Source organism: Perna viridis, chromosome 13 (genome assembly GCF_037379345.1).
Source record: "Perna viridis isolate PV_CMFRI_1.1 ecotype Kerala chromosome 13, ASM3737934v1, whole genome shotgun sequence".
NCBI lineage: Eukaryota > Metazoa > Mollusca > Bivalvia > Mytilida > Mytilidae > Perna > Perna viridis.
The window spans coordinates 6603244-6620894 of NC_142457.1; the positions used below are offsets into that span (position 1 = coordinate 6603244).

The 17651-nt window shown below is 33.0% G+C and overlaps 2 protein-coding genes across 4 annotated transcripts in view; one reads left to right on the forward strand and one right to left on the reverse strand.

Moving 5' to 3' along the window:
• Positions 1-6468, reverse strand: part of LOC148599385 (DNA topoisomerase 2-alpha-like) — a 47896-nt gene extending 41428 nt beyond the window's left edge. For 2 of the 3 annotated variants that reach the window (XM_088559824.1, XM_088559821.1), the window contains exons 1-2: positions 6173-6468; positions 618-821 (exon numbers count right to left, since the gene is read on the reverse strand). In XM_088559824.1, the coding sequence (XP_088415950.1) occupies positions 618-821; positions 6173-6199 (231 nt within the window). In that variant the 5' untranslated portion in view covers positions 6200-6468. Of the gene's footprint in view, positions 1-617; positions 822-5903; positions 6049-6172 lie in introns of those variants that run through there. The other variant, XM_088559822.1, reaches the window with a different exon arrangement.
• Positions 6469-6517: 49 nt separating this feature from the next.
• LOC148599386 (ubiquitin-conjugating enzyme E2 G2) lies at positions 6518-15728 on the forward strand. The gene is made up of 5 exons (XM_088559825.1): positions 6518-6697; positions 9650-9731; positions 10293-10411; positions 12780-12920; positions 14077-15728. Exons 1-5 carry the CDS (start codon positions 6655-6657, stop codon positions 14187-14189), a joined length of 498 nt encoding a protein of 165 aa, XP_088415951.1. The 5' UTR covers positions 6518-6654; the 3' UTR covers positions 14190-15728.
• The last annotated feature ends 1923 nt before the right edge of the window (positions 15729-17651 follow it).

The following is a 17651-nucleotide window of genomic DNA, read 5'->3' on the forward strand; positions in this document are numbered from 1 at the left end:
AACTTGTTCTTCTAAATTGTTCAAATTCAAAAAACACCCAAGACCTATTCTTTTTTATAAGACAATTTTAATATTCCAACTTTCAAAAAGTTTCCATTATCATGAAAAGTGCTTGCATTCTATGACATATTAAAGTTCAGAAAAATGTTCATCATTGCTTAGAAAGTGAGACAGTAAAAATCAAAGTAAGATTCATTTGGACAAACATTTAAGTCATTTTTAATATTGCTGAAGTCTATTTAGAAATGAAGTATTAAGTACACTTGTTCTTTCCATATATAGTGCAAAATTTGTATGTCAACAGAAAAGGCAGCGGTGAGCCGATATTGGTCACCAACAAAAAAGCTTTAAATGTATGTCCCATTTATCTAAAGCCCACATTTGAGACTGATCCGTCCAGTGGCACCTGATGGTTTTGTGATGGAAAATTTTCTCTATCTTTTCATACATAGTGAAAAATCCATTCATCTGAAGTCAAAAAATTTACAACTAAGTGATTCCAATATACCACCAACTTGTTGAGTAATTAAAGCATATAAGATCATACCTGGGTGACAGTTTCAAAGACTATGTAAGCCAACAACTTGGTTGAGTAATTAAAGCATATAAGACCATACCTGGGTGACAGTTTCAACTGAGCCTATGTAAGAATCAGGCCGAAGTAAGATGTGTTCCAACTGAGATTTTTTTTGATAGATTCTCTCTACAGATAATCTTTTCTTTGAAGGTTTAGTTTCAGCATCTCCTGGTACATGAACAATATCCATATTCTCCGATTCTTCTGCTGACTTCTTTTTGGAATTCATGTTGTCAAACAATGTCTGAAAAAGAAGTGAATCAAAAATATTTCAGTCATTTTGCTACTCTTCAAAAAAAAAAAAAAAAAACAACAAAAAAATGCCTCCCTCCTGTTTGAATTGTGGTGAAAATTGGCTATAGGGAACAGAAAGCTTTAAACTGGGGTAAACTGATATTTTACAGGAATTATGCATGACTTCTAAAAATACAGTAATTATACTCTTTGATCTTCAGAGCTAAAGTCAGGGTAACAAAATCACTATTTAACATTGATCAATTTCACCTCAAAGCAACACATAAAAAAACTTATTTAAACATATTGAATAAAAGCTTCGCAGAGCGCAGCATGATACAACTGCTGCAGTGGTCAACCCTGAACAGATGGGGCAATTGAGGACACAATATTAGTTTTTGGCACACTTAGGCAAAGGGACTTACCATTGATTATGGACACAACTACTGGTTTGGACACTTTATTGCACAGAATTTGAAACTCAAATAAATTTTTTTTTCAAAATCAGACCAAAAATAATCAAGAGGCCCACAGGAGCCTGAATCCCTCACTTGGTTGAATTTTGCCTTTCAAGGGCAATAAATTTAATTTCAGCAATTAAAAGAACTGGCTAGACCTAACCATTTTGGAAGTATATGCCAAAAACTACTGTCTGATACCTATGTTCTATTTTTAGTAACAACAGCCATGTTTTGCGATGGAAAAATGTCAATATATCAAATATCCCCACACTAGTTCTATGCAGGATACCCTGAGGAACATTCATACCAAGTTTGGTTTCAACTGATCAAGTAGTGTCAGAGAAGATTTTTGAAAGAAATAGCATTGAAAATAGCAAAAAAAAAAAAAAAAAAAAAAAAAAAATCGAAAAAGGGCAATAACTCCAACATGGCTTAATGACTAAAACAAATAGACAACAGATAGATCTTATCATGCTGAACACTTATACCCATTCGTAATTTGGCTGAACACTTATACCCATTCGTAATTTGGCTGAACACTTATACCCATTCGTAATTTGGCTAAACCTTATGGTTTTGGAGATACACTACGGCTAACGACTATTTTGACGATTCCCTCTTCCCAAGGTGGGCATCTGGTTGGTCTCTGTCCACGTCGCCCATACATTCTGGTGGTCACTTAAATCTTGTTTCGTTTTAACAGGAATCAGAGTTAAAACTCATTCTTACGTAATAAATATTACGGTCCTGTTGTATTATAAGAAGCGTATCTAATTGTATGAACTATCCGTAACAATATTTCACAGGTCTCAATAGAGCTTCTTTATAATTGAGTCATCAATTACCTGTGGGCGGTATTAAAGCAGAGAAGCGTGAGCATTTGCCAACAAATGGAATAAATACAGGAAATCGTGGTAACCTTTGATAGGTGCCATTTGATCTCTTTAATTGACAGTTAATCAATTTACGGTAGCGGCAGGTTTTAATACAGTGCAGCGCTATCACTTGTCAAAAAATAAATTGTGTTATAGAAGAAATTTTGATTTAAAGTTAATCAAGTTTTACTTGTTGGATTATAATATATTCAGAAATACTGAATAGTTCAACATAACTTGTATGAATTTGCAAACAACAACTAATCTTGTAAGATGAATTCTGAGAAAAATACTTTAACCGCCATGTGATGGAAAAAGGTCACCATCCTTTTGCTTATAATATTTACAATTCTTAGAGAAAATCAGCTAAGATTGGATGTGCAGTCCCTTAGAAAGATGGAATTATTTACAACTGCATCCCCCTTTTTACGGCACTGCATTATGTTGCTATGAATTTCTCAACGTGGCTGAAGATGCAGGTGTTCTATCTCGGACCTTTGATTGACAGGTAATCAATTAAATAAAATGTCAAGGGTGTGGTCTGAAGTAAAGATGCAGTAACATTGATTGACAGGTAATAAATTATAGGAATACCGAGGGTGTGGTTTAAAGTATTGTGAACTGAAACTGGACAGTTAACCGGCGTGTATTAGCAAACGACACTTACGTGTACCTTAGAAGACGTATTTATGTAGGTGATTTAATCATGATTAGACCTTCGTGCACGTTTTACTAAGATTGAGGAGTAACAAATTGCTTTTTTTTTGGTCAACATCCATAAAAAAACATATACGAGATATACGATGAGTGCAACCTTCATGAAATTCGAAAATAAAATTGAAACAACTGTGGGCTGGTGTTACAAATTTTAAATGTGCTAAAATTTTAATAATACTCTCAACCATGATAATTTAATATGTATCCATTTCAACAATTACAAATGAAAGGCAAAATAACGCAAAATTTTCAAACACGTTTTTGTCCCGTTTGGATATTGAAATATATTGGAGATTTTTAGAAAAAAGCCTACTAAGTCGGTACACCAGTGTAAATAAAGATACCAATGAGTATAATTTATTCTATGTATAGTTAGTCGTAAAATTCATACTACAAGAATTTAATTTTTTTACCAGATTATATCTGGGGGATTCAAACACGATTTTATATTTTATAAGGGATTTCAAATGTCGAAATTTTGATTTAAAAATAAAATTTTGGATGTCCCTAATACACTTCTGTAATCATAAAACATTAAATTAGGTTTCTTTTTATTCTTTAATCTAAATATTACCAAACAATTTCAAAACTGTATAGAAACCTTCCTGTAGTGGTTAGTAAAATCACATCAAAATTTCATACCAAATGGTCACCCAAAAAATACAATTACAGCATTAAAACCAAGTGTTTACAGATGACAAAGACAACATCATACCATTATACATATGTATGTCTGAAATGTTTTATTATAAAAACCCTGTTTACATCATAAATAGGTGAAAAATAATCTTTTATCAAATATTTCATTGAAATAATATCGTTTTTGCATTATGTATTTGGCATATAATTCAATAATGGTATAAAAATAAGTGATTAAAAGATTGAAGTTGTACATTGCCTTTTAATTGTTGCCCTTGTTATCAGTTATTGGGATTACCATGCACCATTCCCCCTAGTCGTATTTCCTATCATGGTGCACTGAGTGATAAATGTGTCGCTTTGTGTGTGCACATTAAGTTTCCATCATTGATGGTGGAGTGTGTTGTCCACTACTTGTGACAGTAAAAAAGGCATGAACATGTCTTTTAACAATGTTTTAGTAGCTGCGGGCGGATGTTTTGATCGCCACGTTTTCAAGGGGATTTGAAGACCGGGGAATGAAATGGTACTTAGTCGATTTTTTAGATTATATATTCTTGATCGCTTACGCGTTTGAAAGAACAATTGTCTTAAAGATAAATTGATAATATCAGAAAAACGTGGACTGGTGGTCCCATTTGAAATTGAAAATGCCACAAAAGACATTTTTAGCTAGACCCAAAACAGAAGAAATTATCTTTTTCAAATTAAAGCCTAAGAATTTTTATGATGGTAATTACCAGAATCAAACTGCAATTGTTGTAGAAACTAACTTGGCAGCTGGACACGATTATGAACCCCCTATTGAAAATATTGATAATGGTGGAGTCATATTATCTGGTCCTGAAGTAACCCCTCCCCCCCCCCACCAAAAAAAAAAAATTCAAAATCTGATTGCAGACAAACAAAAAAAATTGACTCTATCCAATCATTTGTGACAAACTACTTTAATAGCCAAGTTAGGGTCTAACTGACTGGGGTTCTGTGGACTATGATAAAGCAGTAGACAATACATTAGTATAAAAACTAAAACACCAGAAATGAAGTAATTTGGTGTGACAATTAACCGACACATGCATTAATTGTTAACTCTTAATCATCATTTGATCTACAGTGTAAATTATAGTTTGTTTATGACACATATGGTCTTAAATATCTATGTCTAGCCAGCCTTAGCTGCTATTCCAAATTTTGTCCCATTTTTTTTTAGAATGGCCCATTGAAATTGAAAATGTCCCATTCAATTGAAGGGTAAGGGGGCCATAGTCTCATTGGCAAAATTTTAATCCCAATCACTGTGTTATTAACCCTCAATTGAAAATAAAATCTTTGCTATAATTAGTTTAAACATATTTATTGAGCAAGTAATAGGTATAACATATCAATTACATTAATATTTGTTAATGAACAGGATTTGGTAACAATAATATCTTTTGCAATAATTATGTTGTCAGCATGTAGGCAGGTTTAGCATTCCAATGTTGGTAAATCATGTAAGAGTGTTTGAATTGTCACATCAGAGAGTACTATAGAATAAATGCACATCAGTCTTACTTAAACCTACCATATCAATTTCAATATTAAAAAAAGATTGAGTGCCATCAACAACTAGCTGCAGTCCTGTGCAGAGTCCACTAAAAACAACTTGGCATTGTGGTCACTAAGTAAAATTTTGCTTTATCCACGAAGGAAAGTTGAATTTTATGACTCTGCCAGTGATATTAATGGTTTTTTTTTCAAATTACAAAATTGATTTATTCCAAGACACAATTTGATTTTTAAGGGAGAAGTTGCTAAGCAAATGTTTAACGCATAATTAACCAAAAAAACATGGAAGGACTTGTAATTAATGGTAAGGGAATTTCATCATAAAATAATTATCAAAATTAAATTGTCCTGGCTAGTAATCAGATAAGTAAGAAATTAGTTAGGATCCTCCACCACTCCCCATAAACATACTGGCCTTTTTCTGATATTATGAGATAAATTGTAATTAAAAGGACAATATATATGTGTCTTCTTCTTTAATTGTACCACATATTTACATAGTGGCCTGGCCTTTAAACATCAGAGAAACAATGTCTTGTCAGTCTGAATGTTTGACATCTTAATCTCTCTTCAAAAATTACAAAATAGAAAATACTGTTTTGTCATCCCTTATTTCTTTAATTTTTGTCTCCTACAATACTACTATGATAAACTAATAGGTTAGGTTAAGTTTAAAATTTATATACAATCAAATAAAATTGGAACATGCTTTCATTTCATCTATTTTGATATTTATCTGTAGGTCATCCCCCTTTTTTTTTAACTGACGTGCTGACTGCTAAATTATCTGTAATAGAACGTGATATTTGCTTTTTTACAGAACACATTGCGAAGTTGGACCTTTTAAGCTACCTTCAAAGGACCTTCTGCCGAAGCCATCTTCCTATAGTGCTGGCCCTTAACAGGCAAAACACAGAAAGATGCTCTAAAAATGTCAAGTGAAAACCTCAGTATCGTCGTTTCAAATTCGGTGCGCTAATTTGGACCAATGAGAAAGCAGAAACTCTACACGTGATATGCCGAAAAGGTCATGACCCAATGAACATAAACAGTCGTTCGCACAACCTCGTCTCATTTGACTTTGGTCTTACAGCTTGCCAGAATAACAAACACATACTTACCACCCATTCAAGACTTGCTTGGGCCATTTTTCTCGGTCCGATAATTAAAGAAACTGCCGGCTAATTAGCATAAGAAAAAAATCCAAAATATGGCCTATTAATCGACTCCTTTTCGTTCCAAGCAGATCGAGAGTCTAATGCAGACTCCCGATTTATGACGCACTTGCTATCAAACTTTCAAAATTGTCGACATTTCTATTTAAAGAGAAAACAAGCACATAAAAAGAAGAAAAACATAGGTTATTTTTGCCGTATAAAATCCATTGTTGTGGAGAAATCAAAGAAGCTAAATGATTGGTGATTTAAGTTCATCGACTAACGATTAGTCCAATGGAAGTCGAGATATCATTTCGATTTTGGCCAACCTACTGTATTTACCTTCAATGCAGAAAATCTTACACATGGACTTGACACTTTAAGTTGATACCCCAGAGTTGACAATATTCCCTCGCAACTTATAAAAGGTCTAAAGATAGAAAACTATGGCGGGATCGGCCCTTAGACGGCTGATGGCCGAGTATAAACGTAAGATAATTCGTGTAAAGCTGAATTATTCAACTTATAATACCAACATTTGTATGATTTACATTAGATTTAGGGTGTATTTTCAGAGGATAGAGTCTACACAGGGACAACAGACCTACACAAAAAGAAATATGCAGTGCTATTGGAGACCTATGATTAATGAGATAATAAAATTTTTAATTAGCCAAATTATCAGGTGGTGGAAAACGAGATTCCCAGACCTTTCCACTTATTTACTACTTTTACTCCTTTCATTGAAATCTCAAATTAATTGTAGTAGATGCCCAGAAGACGTTAAAATGGGAAACTGAAGATTTTATTCAATTATCTTAAAAAAACAAAAAAAGTTGTGATCGGGTAATTTGAAAATAGTGAATTTAATTTGAATTATTTTCATTTTCGTAAAATATTGGGGGTAGGTAACTTGATTTCAATACTCCTTTTTTGTTTGTTTTGGTAAAAAGATAAATTGTATGAACATGAAGCTTAAATATGGGATACTGAAGGTTTTATTTTGATATTTGCAATACTTTTTTAGTGATGATGATTTAAAATTAAGTTGTTGATGATTAAGTAAGTACAAGATCTTGTTCCCTGCAGCATGTTAATGTGAATTTCAGTTAGTTGCAAATCTCTTTAATTACAGATACTATGCAAAACGTATTTGATAAAAAAGATGGTGACGGTTCCTGGTATAATGAAGTAAATTGAAAACAAGTTCGAGCTATTTTAAGAAATTATGTATTTACAAAATAAATATTATATGATTATGTCAATGTTTATGACATCATATACAAGAAAGAATGTGTTCAAAGCATGCAATTATTTGTAAATATTATGTAATAAAAATGATGATAATAAAAGTGATGAGTTGAAACAAATGATTGCAGCTTTGCATCAGGCAGGCCAAAAAGTAAGTCACATTGAGACTCCAGAGTACAATCAACAATATAGTACAAACATTTAGACGCTGTTATTCAGTGAAAACTTGTAAAGAAGTGGACATGAAGAAAAAAACATTGACTTGAACTTAACTTTGCATGACAATATTCTTGAGGTACAATGCAAGTACATATACATTAGGAAAATAAAAACAATGCATAGATAATAATATGAGACAACTGAAACCAGGAAAGCTCCTGAAAATACAAGGTAAGGGTGCACTATCAGTGTTCCCGCCTGCCCTTTTTAAAAGGGCGCCGCCCTTGGTGTCCTTCCTGCCGCCCTCGGTGCCCTCTCAGCTGCCCATGATGCCTTTTTTGTAAAATATAAAATTCCCCCTTATGTGCCTCGGTCCCATGTGCCTCCAATATGATAAAGATGATTGGTTTTATGAATAGGCCGTCAGCAATATTGATGCCTCAACAGGTGCATATATCCGGTCAGTCATTAATTGATTTTATGGCTTGGGTCGTTAATCAAATATCATATAGTGAGGTCAAATAACAATTTAATTAATTTAATCCTGTGATGTCGCTGTTTATACAGTTACATTTAGGTGCACTGTTTTGCACACCAACTTGACCCAGTCAAAGTTTGTACAATTTTAAATTAAACAGATGTAATTCAAATGTAGAATGGTATCAGGAACGTTTCATTCCCCTACAGTATTAGGTTCTCTCCTCAGCACCAGCTGGCTGATTTTCAAAATACCTTATTTCGCACGAAATTTAGGAACTAACATTGTGAGAAAAGAATTGATAAGGGTATTATTAATAAAGCCCAGGGCTAGTTAAAATTGACTCGGGCTAGTGAAATGATGTGTACATTTCTTGTTTCGGGCTAGTTGAATCCTATACAGTCCTCTATTATTCGGGCTAGTCATTGAGAATTTTGAAGGAAAGGACTGAAAACATAGTATTTGGCTGTAAGTTTTGGAAAGGCACCCCTGATTTGTACTAAAACTCAGTAATATTTTTTTCAGTATGTTACCATGGCTACTGGATTTTATGACATCAGTCACTAAATTACTTATAAACTACTAGAACCTCCGCGCCATTTTTTTTATGTCCATCCATCGAGGTTTCCAGATGGTAACATGAGGACAAATCAATGAATTTTTTTAAACTTTGCACAGTTGTTTTGTACCAAAAAATACAGGGAAGTTCAATTTTCAGCAAAATCCAATGTTTTTGAGTGAGGCTATTTTGAACATTTTGCAATCCATCTTTTTTTCACAATTATGTGACGGAGTATCACACAATGTTCCATTAATACCCCTTTTTGGAGTATTTGTCCTACAAAGCAAACAAGATATTAGGTATCTTGAATGGAGACTTAAAAAGTACCATACGTCAATGATCAAGACCAAGGAATTTCGTGAGACTGTTGGTTGAATATTCAGTACTATATTGGATCCCTACACTAATTGTGACACTAGCAAAGTGGAATCAAACCAAAGGATGGCAGTGACATACTAGAACAAGTACTTTGAAAAAAGATGGACAATGCAGTCAAATTTTGTTCTTTTTACTTATAATTTTCTACATTTCATTGCGATCAGGTGACTTGCTTTTCCATAGAAGAACAGTCTTCACAGCTAACTTTCCTATTCACAGGCCTGAAATACATTTTTCAGAAATTTTTATGTAGTGACTGATGGCCTGTAGTAGTTGATTTTTCAGGCCCACTTTCATGTTGACAAGCCTTGGACTACTGCTTTAACATGTAAGACTGGAAGAATGTCTTTAAGGTCAAAGGGTATGAAGCAAAACTATAACAAATGTGTCAGAAAAACTGAAATAAGCCCTATTTCAAATAGGAGGAATGATACACATCAGATGTATGATACAAAGAAATGGTAACCAGTTAATGCCACTCAACTTACAAATGGAATAACTACATAACTTAAGGTAGCAGGAAACAGACATGCATGTATTATTATAATTTTTTTGGCCTTTACTATATTTGATCGGGATATTTCTCACATGGTTTGCCTTATCCTATTTTCAGAGCTGACATTGAATCCACCAGAAGGAATTATAGCCGGCCCAGTAAATGAAGAAAATTTTTTTGAATGGGAGGCATTGATTATGTAAGTATGAAATCAAACAGTCAGTCTTAACTGCAGCTAAAAAGGATACAAAAAATAAAGTTGTTTATCCCCTTGAATTTGAATTGCTATTTACATATACATTGATCTCGGATTGAAAATATACAAGAATTTATCTTAGCAATACATGGAGACTGTCTTAACAGTCTAGAAGCAGTTGGAAAGTTGGTAAATAGTAAAAGTTTTGATACTGATTTCGTATCTGTTACAATTGCAGGAAGAGCAATTTAATTTGAATTAGACATATCTCCTTTTAGTCTCTACATGTAGGATCTAACAACACTCCATTCTACTTTTTATTCAGATCACGTTTCTGATCAGCCAATCATATTTCACCTTTTATGATTTTAAAAGGGAAAAATGGGAGTGTTATGAATAGATTTAACTGTGATGATGATGATAAACAGAATAATGCCAGTTTTGAATGTCTGGACAGAACATTACATATTGCCCTATCAGGCTCACTGTAATATTTTTGTGTCATCCTCAAAACTGCCATAAATCTGCATGAAAGATGCATGTCCCATGTTCGTCTCTTTTCAGGGGACCAGAGAATACATGTTTTGAAGGAGGAGTTTTTCCAGCTAGGTTATCATTCCCGCCTGATTATCCCTTGAATCCACCAAAAATGAAATTTACTTGTGAATTATTTCACCCTAACAGTAAGTTAAAACTGTAATAGTCCACACCAAAAACTTTTTCAGCTACTTTAGACTAAATAAAAGAAACCTTCCTTTATCTTGTTGAATACATTTCTACTAGACTTGAGCATAGGGCTAGTGGCGTAAGGCACAGACTGTTGAAACATTGAGATGTTCAAAATTTTATTTTGTACAAACTTGAATTTGAATCAAAACTTTCAAAAAGATTTTTAAACTTATACTACAATGTATAATTTGATAGTTGAGGAAAAAGATGTTTAGTAAGCTTGTTTATAGGTGATGTATTATGGCTAACTGATGACTGTCTGTCCATCCCAGCATTCAAATTAATGGTGATCAGAGGTCCAGGACCCTCAATTTTTGAGCTAAGATTTTTTACATTACAATTATCTCTTGTTCCTGAATATTCCACCCATTTCATTGACTCTTTTTATTTTTTTTGAAGACCTTATCTTTTACTGTAGTGGACCATTGAATTCAAACTTGAAATGGTCTAAGACCATCCACTTTTAATAGTAAATTTGTCTCACATATTGTTCTTTAACTCAAAAACACCTCCAATAAGCCAAAAAATTAATATTATTGTCTTGTTTCTTGCTATCAGTAGGAAACAAAATAGGGTAGGTAGGGAAAAAAAAATATTTTTCAAAAACATTTTACCGTACATTGAGTTAATGTGGAAACAGTCTGGACTTTAACAGTGCTTGAGCCTAATTAATTGCCATAAACTGTTTAGGGTAGGCACCTAAATTTGAATTACAACTAGACCAAGAAAATAGATACACACAACAAATAAAATGAAATAACCCAAAAGAACCCATACAAAGAAACGGAAGTAAATGAGCAACCTAGACTCAACTGAAAACTGGGAACAAGCAAAAACCAGGTGCACTGGTAGGCTAAGCATCCTCTGCTTTTCTAGAAACACCTGCCAAGTTGCTTATAAAATGTCACTTCCATAGTAGACTCCTGAAAGAGGAAAGGAAAACTATGATTGTGAACTAATTGGTACTCATGGTGCAGATTGATACTCCTTATAGATTCATGAGTTAAGCTCCCTTTCATTTAATCATTTAATGTTTTTGGGTTAAGAAACTTACATGACAATGTTTAAGAGAGTTTGTTAAGTGTAGCAAAAAGTTAAAATGTTAAAAATTTTTTTACAGTTCTTCAATTCCATCAAAATTGAGGTACTGTTAACTTGCTGTGTTTTTTTTCCCTAACTGTTCACTGCCAAATGTGCCACATATGATAATCGTATAATATTTAACATATGATAGTCATACATGTATGATATTTATATTCTCATATATCAATTAAGGCCCCGCCTTAGGCATATCACCCAATAGTGATCAGTCTGTCAGTAACAAATTCGTGTCCGCTCTTTATTTAGAGAACCGTTATGATTTCCTACTTTATACTTATCATTAATATTAACCAACACCAGAGGATGTGTCATAATGTATGTACAACTTCCTAGGTCAAAGGTCAAGGTCAAAAACTTTGGTTTCAGTTGACAACCCCATGTCCTGTGGTAAAAATCGTGTCTGCTCTTTTTGTTGATAACCGTTATGATTTCAAAGTTTATACTTGACATGTATATTAACCAACACCAGAGGGTGTGTCATAATGTATGTACAACTTCCTAGGTCAATGTTCAAGGTCAAAAACTTCGGTTTCAGTTGACAACCCCATGTCCTATGAAAAAAATAGTGTCCGCTCTATATCTTGAGAACCATAATGATTTCAAACTTTATACTTGACTTGTATATTAACCAACACCAGAGGGTGTATCATAATGTATGTACAACTTCCTAGGTCAAAGGTCAAGATCAAAAACTTTGGTTTCAGTTGACAACCCCATGTCCTATGGTAAAGATCCTGTCTGCTCTATATCTTGAGAACCGTTATGATATCAGAATTTATAGTTGACATGTATATTAACCAACACCAGAGGATGTGTCATAATGTTGTACAACTTCCTAGGTCAAAGGTCCATCTGTCGGTTGTACTGTCTACACGTCCATTCTAAACAAATTGTGTCCGCTCTATTTCTTGAGAACCATTGACAGCGGGGCCCACAGAGATGGCTCCAATCTCAATGATATCTAATTTTTGTTTGAAAACATAATAATAATGCCATAATCTTATGTAAACTGAAACATATGATTATCTTATGGTGCTCGATTCATAAACATACGATGCAAACCATATGATTTTCATGTGTGGCACATTTGCCTATGTAGTCTGGATATTTATCAAACACATTATATATGGTATTGTAACAATTGTAGTGCTTTATAATTCCTAATTTTAGTCGAGATTCTATCAAATAAATTTGTTTTAAGTTTATTTCTTGTCCTTTCAGTATATCCTGATGGTAGAGTTTGTATATCTATTCTACATGCACCAGGAGATGATCCTATGGGCTATGAATCTAGTGCTGAGCGATGGAGTCCTGTTCAGAGTGTGGAAAAAATTCTCCTGTCTGTTGTTAGTATGTTGGCAGGTGTGTACATACAAATTGACTTCAGTTAGGAGTGGTAGGATAGGGGGAGGGGGGATATCACCAGGTGAGTCATCGTTGCAGAGTTAAAAGTAGCCTGACTGCCAGCCTGAGACTTATTATTTTTTTGCAGGGCGGGCTACTTTTAGCAAAAATTTTTACAGCCATATAGTAAATATATTAAAAATTGTGTTAAGGACTGGCTAGAATTTGAGTGAGTTTCCTACCCTGATCATTGTCTGTTGACACTTGTTTTTTGTGCAAAGCATCAGTGTTATTTGGTAATTCTTTATCAAATTTTACAACAAAGTTCCAAATTTAATATGGTTGGTATTAAATGTGAGGTTATGGCCCCATTTGTTTAAGAATTAGGGGTCAAAACAAGCATTTCATGGATTATAAAATTCCAGGAAAAGTAAATGAATGTTTATGATGTTGTTGCTATACTACTAAGGTCGTACTGGAATTGATTTTGGGGGTTAAGAATTGGGACCAGAAAAGAAAAAGTCAGAACAATAAGTTGACCATAAGATCTCTTTGATATTGTACAAGAAGGTGTCATACCACCATTTAGGAAGGCTGGGATTTATTTTAGGCGTTGTGACTTGCCTTATATTTGGAATTAGGGACCTAAAGGGGCCAGAAACTAACATTTTCTGGATGTCTGTATGATAACCTGAGTTTAAATTGTACCATCCCCAAGAAGGAAGGTTTGGATTGATTTTGGAGGTTGTGACTGGAACAATTTAGAGTTAATGGCTAAAAAGTGTCCAATTTTTTTCTGAACAAATTTTTATCATATGTTAAATTTTTAATCACTAACGAACTTCAAAGCTGTATATAACTTGAGTAATGTGTCCATACTTGACCCATCTGTTCAGGGTTTGACCTCTGCGGTTCATTAAGCTGTACCTGGTGAAGCATTTTATTTTAAAATGTGTCAGCAAGTAGATTACTGCATATTCATTTTTTAAAACCTGTGAAGTAAACATAAAGAGTAAACTAAAAGTTTCGTATGGAGCTGTCAAGATATATTTGTGGAAATTATTTTTACATATAACACCAATTGTTCCATGGAAGCCTTTACAGTTGATAATTTATGAAATATCAAAGTAAACATGAAAAGTTTAATACCAGTGTTATTTATTCTGTCTTTCAGAGCCAAATGATGAAAGTGCTGCTAATGTGGATGCTGCTAAAACCTGGAGGGAAAATAGAACTAAATTTGAAGAAATAGCTGCAAAAACTGTCAGAAAGTCCCTGGGATTGTAGCAAAAAATTTGACAATTGTAAAAATCAATGCAAATTTTTTTTATTTAATCATTAATTGGGCCATTAGGAAATTGAAATCATGTAAAGTGGTCATCTATTTCTTGCTTAATATCCATGAATTTCAAGGTGATTGGACTGAAACAGATATTTATCTATTAAAGCTACACAGCTATAAATATTGAGTGATATTGGGCATCTTTAACTGTGCTTTTACCTATTTTCTAGAAATGTATCTGAGACTTGTTAGGACATTTAGAGAATTGTTTTCTTGGTTTTAAAGTCATTTGTTTTCATGAATATCAATAAGGGAGTCTTGCAGTTATTTTTCACCCGTTTAATTGCCTAACAAAAAATAGTAAGGATGCCTTGTATATTGTTCATAGTCATAAAAATGATGGAGGAGTGCTCTCTCTTTCGTATTTTGTTAAAATGACTGAAAGGATGGTAGTGAAGAGAGATCCTAAAAAGGTTTTATTTAGCCAAAATAGGCTAGTGATCATGATGGCCAAGACTACCTTTCATAATGAGATATAAGTGATAATTAACTCTGAAAAGGGTACTCCAGAATATTTCGTTGTTTTTTTAATAATTGTTTGTTCATAGAGTTAACGAGTTAGAAAGAGTATTATCTGAAATAAAAGTACAGGTATTTGTCAGAATCAGGCAAAATGAGAAAAACCTTAAACTTGCATGTCAGTAACCCAATGATTGAGGTAATATCTTCTCTATTTGAAATGACCATTGTCAAATCTCAGCATCACTGGAAACAATAGAATTTTTTTATTAGAATATCAGAAATTCGAATTGTTTGACAGAATTATCTGATGTTGAAATGTTCATTCACAGTCCATTTCAATAGAGTTATCACTCATATTACCAAACTGATATGGAAAAATATGGTAATCCTTGTTTCTGATGGTACTAATAGTCAAAGTGATGGGTCATTTAATACTTACTTTAATACTTACAGAGATTTGACACTGAAGTTGACCTATTAAACTGACTAGCATAATATTTGGAAAGTGGCAGTGGCTATGTACAAGTACAAGTACAAGACTAAAACAAGTAAAAGGTTAAGCCACATCCTTTAAATGTCTTGGCTTAGAATTTGTTCAGAAATTTCTACCATGCTATGTGCACCCACACATATATAGCTAATTATTGGAATTTTATTTCAACTTGATGAGCTTCATGTATCTTTCCACGTGTCTGTTTCCTTTTATTTTGAAAATTTAAATACTTTACTGAAATAAGCTTCAAACTTCATTTATGTTCAGAGAAATTCCTGTTGTACTAACACAATAAGGTTACCAAGTGTTTTATGATTAAAATCTTTTGTTTTTTTTTTCTCTTTAAGTCATTCTAATTTTTGATAGGTGTTACTTGCTAGAATAAATCATTAAAATCTCAAGTGATATGTTGATCAGTGATGCTTGTAAATTATACTTGTTTTTTTTCTATATTTCCAAGATGATTTATTAGTGCAATATGATATGTATATATTGTAAACATTATACCTTTATTAAATGATAAAATAAAGACACTGTGTTCTTGAGTATTAATTGGGCATGTCAAAATCTAACATAGTAAGTTTTTATGTGTCACCTTATTTGCAAAGATTTCTGATTGTAGACCTCTGACTGTGAAAAGGTTGTAAAACTAAAAGAAGACAAAACGTTTCAAGATGTTTCAGTTATTTTTTCAAAACAATGATTTCATTTGCTATAGCTTCCTTTGTTATCATTCTGTCAGTGATCAGTTATTTACTGGTCATCAATCTGTCATCTACTTGTATGGATCAGTTAAAAATACTTATGTCTGATAATATTCTTAATTTCCATGGCAACTCTATCAAAATCCTTGAAATTGATGACGTCACAAACAGTTAAGAATTTTCTCAGAGTTGAGTAATTTTTCAAGATCTGTGGTACCAAGACCAGGACTCGTGTTTATTAGTTACGAAGTGATATGACCATATCATTATACTGATGCTTATTCCCAGGCTTGACTTTTTATGAGCAACTTAGCACGAGTTTCTAGAAAAGCAGAGGACGCTTACCTTACCAGTGCACCTGGTCCATACTCCCAGTTTTTAGTGGAGTCCTGAGTTGCTCATTTACTTTTGTTACTTTGTATGTATTATTTTAGTTACTTTATGTTCTTTGTTGTGTTTGTTTTCTATGTCTGATCTTGGTTCCCTTGATTACTCTTTATGGTCAAGTGATGAGGAGTGATAGGGTTAACACTTTAGCACTGCTGATTAATTTTCACACCAATTACTTGAAAAGCAGTCCATCGCTAGATTGCTCTAGAAAAAAGACAAAAACTTCAATGTTATTGTTTATTCTGCACTGCACAACAAAATTTATTTCTTGCATATCCAATATCATCATATAATCTGTTATTTACAAACATTAAATAAACCGTGGAATGTCAACACAAATTAAACTTCCAAAAAAAAATTCAAAATGGCGATGTTCATGTAAAAACGAAAAAATTCAGAGGTATTTCAGTAAACTTGGAAAATAAATGATATGTTCAGAATGATAGAGTCAAATGTAAGAGAACAATAGAAAGATGTAAAATCTGTGCTGAAAAAAGCTAATAATTTTACATATGGACAGAATATTTATAATCTCTGCATTTCATTCAATTTGAGTAGCCGTTTTAGAACCACATGCTTGGAAACAATATAATTCTCAATTTTGAGGCAGAACTTATAGAAATTTCAATATCACTACAATATTTTCATATAGAATATAGAATTCTGAAGTCTTAAAAATTGCTATGCTATTACTCTTAGTACATTAATAGTTGAATCCAAACAAAATCTGCCAAGCACACCACCACTTTCATGTAAAAACTTCATTTGGAATATTTTTTCTCTTAGAATGAAAAAAAAGCCCTCTAAAAGTCACCAATCATTTCATAACAAGTCATTGATTTATGTTGACATGTTCTGAAACACGCAGAGAAGCAAATACCCTGTTTTTAAAATACTGCAACCAAAAAATCAGATTACAGCAAAATAATTAAAACATTAAATTACAGAGTGTTAAATAGTTAACTTCAGGAAATAGAAGAAGGTCCTAGATTGAATGACCAATATACTTGATGAAATGGCTTACGTAGTAAACTGGACAGTTACCAGGGAGATTTAAACTTTCTATCACTTAAGGAGGTAAACCTAGCGTATGGGACAGAACTCTTGAAATCAGGGGTATGTTTGTATCATATTCAATTTCTCCCAAGACTATTAAGCTTTCATTTGAAACAGAATAAAATCATCCAAGTTACTTTGATACTTACATGAGACTGATGTTAAACTCTGAATATAAAGTTCCAATGATTTGTTAAGAGTTGTGGCCCTTATCCTAGGTCTACCTCCTTAAAGATATGAAAGAAAGTTAAAATCTCCTCGTCAATTTTCAAGTCAACTACCTAAGGAATTTCATCATGTGA